Below are 13,040 nucleotides of genomic sequence, written 5' to 3' on the forward strand. Positions count from 1 at the left end.
AGTGGACCTCTGAAGAGAGAACTACTAAGAAAAAGAAAATGGAAGTATATGTACTTTACTGAAAAAGGAAAGAGGTTTTGAACTTGAGGAACAATGTCAAGGAAAGGTAGCTAGGACTGTGCAAAGAAACTTGACAAATTGTATGAACCTAGCTGACAAAGCACTTGGCAGTAAATAACAGATTTGCTTTGTTTCTGATCTCTAATGTTGATGGAATGAGAATCAGGAGAAAGCAATAGTTTAGTTTAGTTTTGCAATCCCAGGAGCTCATTCATGGGGCTCCTGCAGCTACAAGTCAGCTGCATACAAGAACGTGTTCAAGTGGGCCCCTTTGGGATGGGAAGGTCCTCAACAAATCTGTGCTTTTTTCCATCCTCTAACAGTGATGCAGCTTTTGCAGTGGTAACTTCTCACTCGCACTGTTACCATTTGCTGGCAGAACCTGGGAACACCAAAGGGAGAAAGCCATGGTCTGATATGCTTTGTTCCTAACTCATTCAGTCTGTTGTGCTTTGTTCTTTCTTTCATTCATGGTCTAATGTGCTTTGTTCCTCAATTGATTCTGTATAGCCATGAGTACTCCATTCCCACCCACAGTACAGCTAGGGACAATGAAAATCTGAATTTTTTGCAAAATAACCTTTAGAAAATGTGAAATACCTTGTAAAAACAAAGAAACTATGGAAAAAAAATACAATATTCACATTACACTGAAGAAAGAGAAACTCACCACAGGTGGCGGTATTGCACATTTGCTTACATTCCACCCATGTACAAGGGCCAATGGTGGTCCATATTACACATGAGCATTACTGTGAACAGAAAAGATAGCCAAACAACTTCAAAACAATGCAAAAATGAATGTTTATTTAATTTCTCAGTGCCAGGTGACTATTTTTCATTCACACTATAGACAAAGAAATTAGCTCCTCAGATTTTCTGTTTACTTACCATTATGAAAAGAATGGAGTACATGTAAAATGGTTATTTACAAATAGCTAATATAATTTGTGTGGCCTTGTTTGGCTTGAAAGTACAGAGCTAGTATAACTTGTAAGGCCGTGGTTTAGCCCTAAGTGATGAGCTAGTATAACTTATAAGGCCATGATCTACTTTTAAAGTACTGAGCTAGTATAACTTGTATTGCCATGATTTAGCCCTAAATCTGATGCATGGATCCTATGGTGGTAACAGTTTGGGATTATTGAAGGTGAATAATTCTCATCAGGAAATTCATTAATGACCACTTTTTTGGAGTTAAAATTTAAGGATGTGAACAAAAAAGTGTGCTAACATTGACAGGAAAACAAAAAGGAAAACTAGCACATCATATGATGATTCCCACCACCTACTGTGCAAATTATCATATGACAAGCCCAGAGGTTTAAGAGATAATGTGTGGCACATCCCAGGTGTTGGTAGAGAATGGAAGGAAAAATTTGAGCAGTAAATCTCTGGACATCCAAAGTATCACTTGAAGGATTTTGTCACTATTGCATACTCAGTATGGTCGTGTTACTCTTATCAACAGTTTTATAAGATATGCAGATCTTGTGCAGATATATATCACAAGTATACAAATAGTAAAACTGTAACAGAGCAGATGTGGTCACTGCTGCTAGCAAATTATGAGTGAGCTCAACTTCTTTTACAGGAGTAAGTGTATAATGGCCCATGGCCACATACAGTTACCAAAGCAATCCCATCATTGCTTTTAAGAGTACTAAATTAAAATTTACAAAAATTGGTACTAAATTAAAATTTACAAAAATTGGGTACAGCATGGAGCAAGTAAACCTGTGAAAGCTGTTTCCAACACAGGATTAAACAATACACATCAGAGGAAAAGATCAATTATCTTGCTTCAATGTTCATCCCACCAGGTACAAAGTATATTGGACCCTAAAACCCTTCCTTTCTGATAATCATTCTGCTTTGATTTCTGTTCAGGATCACTGCAAAGATGTCAGTCCTGGATTCTATATTTCAATGAAAGGATTATGCTGACAACTTGTTACTGTCCTTTGCTAAATTAATTTCCAACAACTTTTTTAAATTCAAATTTCCCCTCTTTTCTGACCTGACTGATCTATAGCCAATACTGTAACTGATAAAGTAGCTCTTTCCAACATATTCTATTTCTCAAATTCTGGATGATTCCACGTCTAATCTCCATCCCCGAGTGAACCTACACCCTCTCCTATCACTCGTTGTACAAAGTCCACTGTGTTTTCCCACAGCTACCATAGGAGAACAAGGTGTAGGAGTCTGATGTCATACCTCCTTACATCTGGAAGGAATATGTCTCTGAGCTAGTTCTGATGCCTGCTCACTTTGTTTGTCTCCATCAAAAAACCCAAATCCTACCACCTCCTTGGAAGCACATCTTGAAGGTTTACTTCTTATCATCAACTACGTATGACCCACCATTCTTCCTCTCTCAGATATTTTTGTAAATCTTTTGTTTTGGGCCCTAACATCTCTAAAGCATTTAATAAGGTGTGCACAAATCTTTGCTTACTAAAATTCTTTCCTTTGTCTTATCTGCCTCCCTTTGTTCTCTTATTCTTAGTCTCCTTTCCAGTCCATCATCATGGTAGTCACTGACTTAAGTAATTTCTTTCTTACCCTGTCAAAAAAAGGTGGTCCTCAAGGATCAGTCCTATTGCCTGTGCTTTCTTCTCTCCATAAACAATCTTCTTTTTTATGCATTTAACCCTATTTACTTATGTCAATAATTCAACTCTACATTCTTCAAATTTACATTTTCCTCTGACTTAAATACTTATTTAATTCCTGCTTGAAAATATGTGTTTACAAAGTCTCCTTCAAATTATTAATTTTTTCATAACTCATGAAGTTTCTTGAGTTCTTCAGTATGCCTCCACATGTGCACCATCAGTAGCATGCAGCACATCCAAGTAATATTTGTGTTAGCTATCATACTCTTTTACTACAGTGCTGATGCCATTGGTTATTCTTAGCTAGTAGGTGAAATCTCTTCTTCACAACTTAGTGATCTGTTGACCGTGGTATCTAGAGTTAACATGAGTGCAATGAACAGATGTTTTAGGACTGTTGGTGAGACTGGACATTGGCAATGGTTTCATTTGAAACACTGGTATGTCCACTTTTAAGGCCTGTTTCTCATGCTACCCACCTCTAGAAACTTGTGAAACCAAGTCATGATACTACATTGAAAGGGAAGATCCTTACCATGTCAGTTGTTGTAGTTCTATTGAATGTTAGGCACTGAATTCAACTCAGCAAACCAAATTGCTAATCTTAATGTTGCACTTTTTTGTGTTTAGTTCCAATTTCTTACAGACATTGATCAATAGCAGATGATGATTCAGAGTAAGATTTACAAATCAGAAAAACTTGAGTTTTGTAACAACAACAACAACAAAAAAAACACAAAATATCTTTCTTGCTTTGGCTGTAATAATACTGCATTTTTTTTTCATAATTTGGACCCGTAAGGCATCTCTGAATGGGAAGGTAGTAACCTGATTAAATTCAACAGTGCAGAAATGTAATATTTACATCTCTCTTAAATCTTGCTTTTTATCCAATTTCAAAACACCGCAGTTTAGAATGACAAATATATTGGGCACAACCATTCCTTCTCTTCAACCATGGAAACCTCACATAATAAACTTTGTTACAAGCTCCACTTTTTAAAATCTATCTGTGTTGTACAGGTTCTACATTTTCTTTATCATCTTAGAAGCCATTCCATATTTACAGGGTCTCATTTGCCCCAACATGAGGTACTGCTTGCACACTTCAGCCACTACTCCTGTGAAGTTCCTGCATATGTCCTGACACTTAAGACCTGGACCAGTGGAATGCAAATTGCTGACTTTTACCCTGAGTGGAGACTAGCTATGTGAAGATCAGCCAATATGATTCCTCCTTTTGTTTACATAGTAGGACAATGGAATTTTCTTTCCTCTTGCATCTTTCTTTAACTTTTCCACTTTCAAAAACTTAGGTCAACTAAACTCCTGATTTATTGATAACTTCTCAGTGTTTCACTTTCTTAACCAGCACGGTTTTGAGCAAAGGCATTTCCAAGGGGAGGCAATAGGAGCATTTGCTTCCCATGGGTTATGCAGTATACAATAAAGTTAATGATTGTGATAATCAGTTATATTTTTTACAATTATTCAAACTATTCTACTCCCGCAAAAGGAAAAATATATATAAAGACATGTCTCAACTGTTTCAGTGTATTACACATGTGACAAATGAAAACATGCACTGCTTTCACCACTTTCCTTAAAAGATTTACATATGTTTATAAGTTGAATTTTCTGTGTCCACAAAAGCATATTAATTTGTTTCATTGCAGAAAACTCCTTTGATCATAGGTGTCAGTTGTTTTAGATCACCAAATATCAAGAATTTATTTTTATTCAAAAATGGATGCCAGACTCATAGTAAAGAAATTTGCTTCTCTTATGACAGTAGCATTCAGTTTTACGAAAAATTGATTAATATCAGTGATTAAAATATGACAGTGGCATTCAGTTTTACTAGAAATTGATTAATATCAGTGGTTGAAATTCACATCTTGTTTTGAGGCTTTCAGCATGATCTTGGCAGCTTCATAAATTGCCTCCCCTTACTCATATCCTGGATGTACCCATGTCATTTTAGGCATTGGAAATAGAAAAATAATTTTCATCAGTTCTATGAAAAAAAGCTGCCTCGAAACCACAAACAAGAAATACTTTTTCTCATCCATTTAAATAATGGTAACAATGAGAGTTTGGATCCTCTTAAAAGTAACTGATTATAAGTTAACTAGAGTATATTGAGAAATAGCATATACACCGATATCTGAATTTTATTTGTTGATTGTTATTCTCAATTAACTGGCTTAGATAAGTACATGCAACCTTTCAATTCACTCATACGCATCCTCAACTTGTGTATTTTCTGTTTAAACTGTAAACTTCCACACTAATATATATACAAATTTAACTTTGAATGCATCGCTGATTCATTATGAGACAATTAAGTAATTAGCAAATGTCTAAGGATCACAGCCATCTGGCATTAGCTATACTTTTAGGTTTGCAAGAACAGAAAAACCCCATAAACATGAATAACATGTGTTTAAAGACAAAAATACAGTAAAAAGTAAAATTTGCAAGGGTCAGAGTTCCCTTACTTATTGTTATACAGAAAAAGAAATGGAAGCATTTGCTTAGTGAAGTTTCGTGGAGGGTGAGGTTGACTGGATTTGGGGTAAAGAAAGGGAGGGAATGATTGAGGTAGTGTCATGAATGTTACATCATCTTCGTGGCTGGACATATGATTTATTATAGGATGAGCCACCCAAATTTACCCACTAGATATAGTCATCAACTGGAGCAGGTTAAGTATCAAGACAAATAAGAGGAAATTTCATCCCCTAGCAGAGGAACACATGGAAGATTACATGAGCAAGGCATAACTTGCAGTTGGCACATTTTTAAGAATGATGTCATGGTCCAGACAAGGATTAATGAAGGGAGAAAAAATAGAGCTCTTCAGAATTCAAGGCTGTTAGGTTTGCCCAGTTACTAAGCAGCTGCTCAGCACTCCTACCTGATCAGAACCTGACACAGTAGCTGTTAATTACCTTTGGCAGAATGACAGTTCTGCCACAGTAACTGCTCAGCTTTACTGCTAAAGTTCCTGTTCAACATTTCTTCCACACAGAACACTTGGTACCTCTGTCACTTTGGCAGTGCAGCACCCTTCCTAGTGTGGTAACTCAGCACCCTTGATACAGTGGCCTCTCAGCATCCCAGCCACAGTGGTTTTTGAGCACTTTTACTACAGTGGTTACTTAGTCCTATCAAAACGGCTATTCACCACCACTTGTATTGTGGCTGGTCAGCATCCCTGTTACAGTGGCAGTTCATTATCCCTACCAAAAGGGCTGCTCAGCACGTCTTAGTTGCAGTTCAGTACCCCAACCACAGTTGATGAACAGCAAGAATGCTTCAGAAGCTGCTCAACACCTCTGTTACAATAGCTCAGCATCATTGCTATGGTGGCAGATTAGCACTGCTGCCACAGCAGTTGCTCATTACCTGTGGCACTTAGCCGATCAGTATGGCTGCCAATCAGCACCTTTGCTTTAGTGGTAACTCAGCATATTCAGCACTGCTGCTACAGTGGTTGATCAGCACCATTAACTAGTTTTGACAGATGTGGTCTTGAGCTTGCACCAGAGACCCAGCACATGTAAAGAATTTCTTCATCCTGCGTGCAAATGCATCCACCGAGAGGGAGAGAGAGAATACTCATTTGCCAACGAAATTTTGCCAAAATGGGAGTAACAATAAATTGCTCACCTCTGACTTAGAGTGTATACGAGGTTCATGAGTGAAATACTTCAGCCATGGCTCAAGTTTCCTTTTATATGCGTTAGTAGTCGCAACATGCATGCTTCTTTTTCTCTCGGAATTGCATTGAATAGTCTCAATCTGTTTTTGCAAGACATTGTGTATTTTAAAGAATGCTATGATATTCTAATGTTCCCAGGGTTCCTACCGAAGAGAAAGATTGGATAAGATGTGGTTGGTTGTGTGTATTATTTCTCAACTGCAGTCAAAGTAATTTTGTAGTTTAATGCAACATTGCTGTGACCTCTCCTTTGTCCAATGGTGATTTGTGAATATTATATTGTACCTAAGGCCTTCTGTCCTTAATCTCTTTACTACAGGAGGATTGAGAGTGTGGATACAAATAATTTCCTGGTCCCATGTCTGTACTAGGTGGCTTGGTCCATACGCGGCCCAATAATTAAATTTGTGTTATCTTGCAAGTATATATATAAGCCTCAAGATTTTGCAGTTTACCCTTCCTGTTCCCTTCTGTCAGAATTTGCCCTAGGAAGGAGTTTCCTGCACGCAATGCTACGCTTGGGGAAAAGGTGTCTGCCAGTCTGGAAATTTCTAGAGTCTGCTCAGACACCATGACCATCACCATCGTCATGAGCGCCGCTGGACGGCTGCTAACCACCTCACCTACCCACCCACCCAAGCCTGAGGTGAGGCCTAAGCTGATCATGAATCCGGATTCCGATTGGAAATATTTTCTCATTAGAGTTACCTAAAAACTATCAAAAGCATGTAGTCGACAGAGAGAAAATGGTGTCTGGAAAAAAGGGGAAAATGTTCAAATACGAAATAGACCTGGTGTCCATGTCGGATTTAGCCCTTCTTCCCCCAACCCCAATACACACACACACACACACACACACACAAGAGTTTGAGATATTATTAGGGTTATTTATATCAGGATTGTAATTGCACGTGGTATATTTAACTTGCAACACAGATACATTTTGTCCATTTGTTTCTTAAACAGTGCCACTCTTATTATTGTTGTTTCGTAAGCTTGTTCATTCCTATTTTATTACATGGTTATGCTTCAGTGATAGATATTTTATATTTTTTTTCATTATCAAAGAAGATGACTCATAGGTGTAACATCTTGTGAACATATTTGTTTAAATCCATCCTTGGGGCCGTGCCAACACTCAAATGTATTGCATCAATTACTTAGAGTAGGGAATAATCTAGAAATCCCGCGATTCACCCCATATGGATCTCACCAGTTAATAGACATAAATGTAGCAATAAATCTTCATTGTAAATATAATTTGAAACACATGATGAACTGACATGGTGTAATTCCAAGTCACCACCAAAGTGCTGAAATCTCTTGGCCTACGATGTAGCAGGTGCCGTTAATTTCACGTATTTGTCAGATGTCATCTAGACTTCATGATTTTCTGCAGTTTAGATGAATGTGAGTGACAAGAGGAGGAAAATATATCAGTGTTGGGAGAGTGGGCGCGGTGAAGGGGTGTAGGACGGTGGGCGCGCGGCCGACGCAAGGCATTGTGGGAGACCAGACCGTCAACATGTCCGACGTGGAGTGGGGTGAGTCTCAACTGCTGCGCATAAAATCTGTCTCTAACTTGGGGTCATATGAACCCAGTCCCTTCAGCTCTTGGATTTAAGATTCATTCATCGACATTAATTTGCAGACGCCGATGATTACGAGCCCCCCACCGTGGCTCAGTCACGGCCGACAGACAAATGGGATGGGGAAGACGAGGACTACGAAATCAAGGTATGTCCCATCTCTTGTGCTGTTAAGCCTTCTTACTATCCTAACAAGGTATGTGATGTTCCATTCATCAGGGGCAATCTAAAGGAGCTAGTTAAGCACTAGCTCGTAACGACTTTAAAAGTTTATTTGCAGTGTTGAGCGAGAGGTCACATGTGTTGGCAGGGCTTGAGAAAGTTAGTGTTGACAGGGATCCATGACAACACTTTACAGTACAGGTCACAAGGCAGGCAGGTGGAGCAGGACAGCAGTCTGCCACCTCAAGAATGGCAGACTTTTGATTCCTGACAGGACTGTGGTGGTAGCAGCTTGTGGCTCAGCCAATGAGGACGTTGCCATGAGAAAGTACACTGGACTTTCTCGTGGCTGTTACTTTGGTACGTTCAGAATACCTCGAGTTCATCACATTTTGAGCATATATATAGGCAGAATACCTCAGATTTAATCATATTTTGCGTAGATGTAGGCCAAATACCACAGAGTTGATCATATTTTGCGTTTATATGGGCGGAGTACCACAAAATTAATCGTATTTTGCATATTTATAGAGTGTACTTTTGGTAGCTGAATTGTAATCAAGATTATTGACTCTTCAAAACTTAACGCTAAGTAAATGAATTACAGTATATAGTAGAATCTATTACTTCTGTTGTGATCACTCTAAGTAACGTTAGGTTTGGTTACGTTAGATTTCTTCGGTCGGTATTGTCTATCACGTCATAAGTAAATTTTAGACGTAAGAATGATTTGCACAATGTTTTGTTAAAATGTCTTGTGCGTTTTGTCATGGATTTTGGTTATTAACCCAAAAGGATTGCTTCTTCCCACTGTCACTTAGATACAAAGGTGCATATTACTGGTTTATAGAGATGCCTTACATCACACGCAGTTGTAATTACGACAGGAAGAAACCTAGGTTATAGTTGCCCATATAGCACAATTTTTTTTTATCAATAATCCATTGGCAGAGAGGAAATGAAGATATGTGAATCAGCATGAGTCAACAAACGCATGATAATCCGAGTTCATGTAGCATGCTAACATTCTGGTCTGTATAATAGCAAGTATGTATGATTTACCAGATTTGTTTTTGTTTAACTTTTCATTGTGTTTCTGTGTAATTGATAAGACGATTTTTTTTTTTCATTAACCCTGGGCTGATTGGGATTTACGTGACAATTTTAGTGTAAGGGTAGTGTTTAATGGAAGAGTAGAACAGGAGTGGCAGTGTGATCTGCAGCATTATATTTTGTGTGCTGTTAGATAAGGTGTTAATTGTGATGAGTTTGAAGATCAGGAGAGACCAGGTTGATTAACTCTTAAATGATGGCTGAAAGGAAAAAAATTCTGCTAACAGTTTGGACCAAAGCACGGTCATCAAATTTTGTTTTGCTTAATGGTAGAGAACGTATGTAAAAGCAAAAGCAGTGTACAGAAATGTGAGCTAACTTAAATAAATGGCAATAGTAGAGTACTAAAGTGAAGAACCTCAGGCAAGAGCTTGGGGGAAGGGGGTTGATGAGAGCACCTGATGTTGAATAATGACTCAATATTTATGAAAGATTTGCATGTGAATGTAGTGCAATTTCTTGTTTGAAAGCCTTGCTCACTTTGTAGAAAACTAAGTTTCTTGAGGATCTAGTTTTTAAAAGTTATTTCTGGAACTAGAAGTGAATTTTATTAGTTTATAATCTCCTGATACCAGTTTTATGTACTTTTGATTCAAAATATTACTGCATAGGTAAACAGGTAGGCTGCCTTCTCATCAGCTATTGTATAAATTGATAAGGCAGCAAATAATGCAACAAGGTAATGAAACAAAATACCAGCCCAAGAAATTTAACAATGTAACAGTTGTTTGATAACTGCTAATGTAAAAGAGTTCTACTGTATGCACGGAATCCTAGTAAATGATTGTTGTCAATATTGAAGTTATTTTTGAAGGTGCTGTAAACTTTATGATTACAACCAAAAGGTTATTTTAGGGGTGTACTTTTATTCACTTGCTAAGATTACTGTGTATGAAACTATATGTTTCACTGTGAAATAAAATCTTACATGCATCTATTTTTTTCTGTAAGTTAGATTTAGAGTACAAGAAGTTTTGTCATTTTAGACCTATGGAGTTCTTATTGCTTTTATTCATCCAAGCTAATTAAGATACAAAATTGCTCTCAGAAGTGAAGTAGAAATTTGCTTTAGGGACACCAAAGAAGTAAGTTTTAAATTGTCTTTCTTTTGTAGTGGAAATTAGTTTACTGATGATGATCCTTGTCTTTTTTAGTTATTTTAAAGTATTCTGTAACTTGATAGTGGTAAGGGCAGTTAAGATCAGGGTTTTGAATAATAAAAGATTTATAAGAGGCCCCTACTTAGCTTCTAATAGACATCAAGAAAAAATATGTGATATATTTTCTGGTACAATTGCTTGGTTATATAAACTTGTCTTCAATTCTTAACCATAAAATACTTAATATGACAACAACTTGCTGTCATTTCCAAATGAAGTGATTTTTGACCTTATTGCTCCTAAAAGATAGTTACAGGGGACAAAGATAAAGGAGTAAGAATTAGAAAGTTTGTTTTTCAAAGTACAGTTTCAAGAAAAGTGCTTGAAAAGGGTCTTTCTTGTGTTACCTTTCTTATCTTTTTCGTACTTGTTCATTTTCTGCATTAGTGGGTTAGCAGTAGGGACAGATGAAAATTGCTTTCACAGAGCACATGCTTTATCTGGAGTCATTGAATTAATTGTATATGAATATCATATATTTTTCATTTTATTTTATTTTTTTTTTGTTTTGCTTATAGTGGTAGCTAGGTTTTTCTGGTAGTTACAATATAATTTTTATAAGTGGTACATGATTCTTGCAGATTCTCCCATATTTTAGTACTTTGTTCAGGTTTGTGTAAACCTCTTATATCATGAAATGATAGGTTTAGATTAGATAACATTAGATAAATTCTTGTATTTGGCAAGATTGATTGTTATTGCATCTATATAATGTGAGTCTTGGGTCTGTAGTCCAAAAGAATGGATGAGGATGAATGATTTTGAAATGAAATGCCTTAGGACAATATGTGGTATGAAGATGGTTGATTGTGCAAGGAATTACACTGTAAGTTAGATGTGGTAATGAGTGTGGTGTGATTTAGAGAGCTGGCTAAGATCTGTTGTAATTGTGTGAACATATGGTCAGGATGAATGAAGAAAGAATGACAGAAGATCAACTTGGCAGAAGGATTCTACATGGTAGAAGTGTAGGGAGTACGACAGAGAGGAAAGCCAAGAAGAATTTAGAAGGTTGGGGTGAAAAGGGCTTTTGGGGTGTCAGGGCCTGAACTTTCAGGAAGTTAAGGGGCAGGCACAGAATACAACAGATTGGAGCAGTGTCAGGAAGTTGAGAGATGTGGAAGGAATAAAGCAGATTGGAAGAGTATGGTATATGGGGAATGACATGCTCCCATAAGGCTGAATCAGGGTTTATGAAGTGATCTGTAGGGCTTATCTATGGATGGTTGGGTCTGGTTTCAATTCATTATACACGATAGCTGCAGAGTGGAAGCAAGACCTTTTTTTTTTTTTGTCTTTTTAGTGCTACTTTGCTAAATTAGAAAACAGCAAATAAGACTGAAAAATGTTTTTGTCTATTTTCTTTGTTTTCACAAAATTCTTGCCTGCTTCAGAGCCCTGCCTACATAGTGTGTCAGTATTATTATACATCATTTGTGCCTTTCAAAATTGCTGCTACTAACTGTAAGTATTTGAATGATAAGATTTTTGTGCAGGTTTGCAGATTGTATCTGTAATGTCCCTACTTTAAGATGTGATCCCCTTTCTTATGAGAAGAAAATGAAGTACATGGAGTAAATATGCAGTTTATGGCCTGTGTATTTTATCATAGCTAACAAAGCCACATTGCCAAATATTCTACACTTGGCAGGATGCAATGAAAGCTGTTAACATTGGTATATTTTGACAAGTTGCATCGAAAATTATGTAAATGATGGCTGTTAGAGATGTTATCCAAGGTTTTCATATGTTCTCTTCATTTCTATAAGTGTTTTATTCACTTTGATTAGGACCATTTTTTTCCCTGATCTTACAGTCGTCCTTACTATTTTGGTACTTCTCTCAAGGGTAGGATCTTCTTGTGAGCCTTGAGAAAATGTCCATGACCCTTAGGAGTTAGAAACCTCTTAACCCCCTGGTATCTGGTGAGGTAATACCCTGTCATCCCCTACTGACCACCTATTTGATGCTAGCATCCTGGATCCACCCAATGACCAATGAGTAGCTTCCACTGGTGTTGACATAAGCATCCCTTGGCCATTGTTACCAACTGAGATGCAATTCTCTCGATCCTGGTTGTATGTGTACATTCTAGTCCTTTTTTTTTTCCCCATTCTGGCCTCTTCCATCCTACCATGGACATGTATCCTGTAGTGCTTTGGTTAGGATTTGATGTATTATGAAACTGAATAATTTGTATAATAAGTTGACTAGATTCATAACATATGGCACTCATATCTTCTCTGTATATACTGACATTATCACCACTTTATGTTGTTACCTTTAGGAATGTTTGATATAGCTTTGATCTCTGTTTCTGTTTTATTTTTTCCTTTGGAGGCTTTCTGTTTATGGATTCTACCCAGGGGGAATACACATGAGCAGGGACAAGAACGTTGTTACCCCAGGGTAACAAAACATTTAAACCCAGGGATTGTCCCACCGTAGGTACAACTTCAGGCAGTCAAGCATCTGCTTTGTTGGATCTGTCTGATGGAATTTAACTGATTTTTCTGAAGACAAGATCTTTTTGATTATGGGGATTGGAGTTTATTTCATAGATATTTTCAACAAGGTTAGGAGTGTTGGAATTAGACGAACTTAACTG

The 13,040-nt window shown here is 37.3% G+C and overlaps 2 protein-coding genes across 2 annotated transcripts in view; both read left to right on the top strand.

Moving 5' to 3' along the window:
• LOC139746184 (solute carrier family 35 member E2A-like) overlaps nt 1-7,934 on the top strand; it is a 36,327-nt gene extending 28,393 nt beyond the window's left edge. The window contains exons 9-10 of the transcript XR_011712096.1: nt 3,751-7,054; nt 7,808-7,934. The gene's annotated coding sequence lies outside the window, so the exon portion shown is untranslated. The remainder of the gene's footprint in view (nt 1-3,750; nt 7,055-7,807) is intronic.
• The window catches only part of eIF3j (eukaryotic translation initiation factor 3 subunit j), a 29,573-nt gene continuing 24,332 nt past the window's right edge, over nt 7,800-13,040 (top strand). Inside the window, exons 1-2 of the mRNA XM_071657104.1 lie at nt 7,800-7,952; nt 8,060-8,145. Coding sequence (XP_071513205.1) covers nt 7,934-7,952; nt 8,060-8,145 — 105 coding nt within the window. The 5' untranslated portion in view covers nt 7,800-7,933. The remainder of the gene's footprint in view (nt 7,953-8,059; nt 8,146-13,040) is intronic.

The sequence above is a fragment of the Panulirus ornatus genome, chromosome 64, assembly GCF_036320965.1.
Source record: "Panulirus ornatus isolate Po-2019 chromosome 64, ASM3632096v1, whole genome shotgun sequence".
NCBI lineage: Eukaryota > Metazoa > Arthropoda > Malacostraca > Decapoda > Palinuridae > Panulirus > Panulirus ornatus.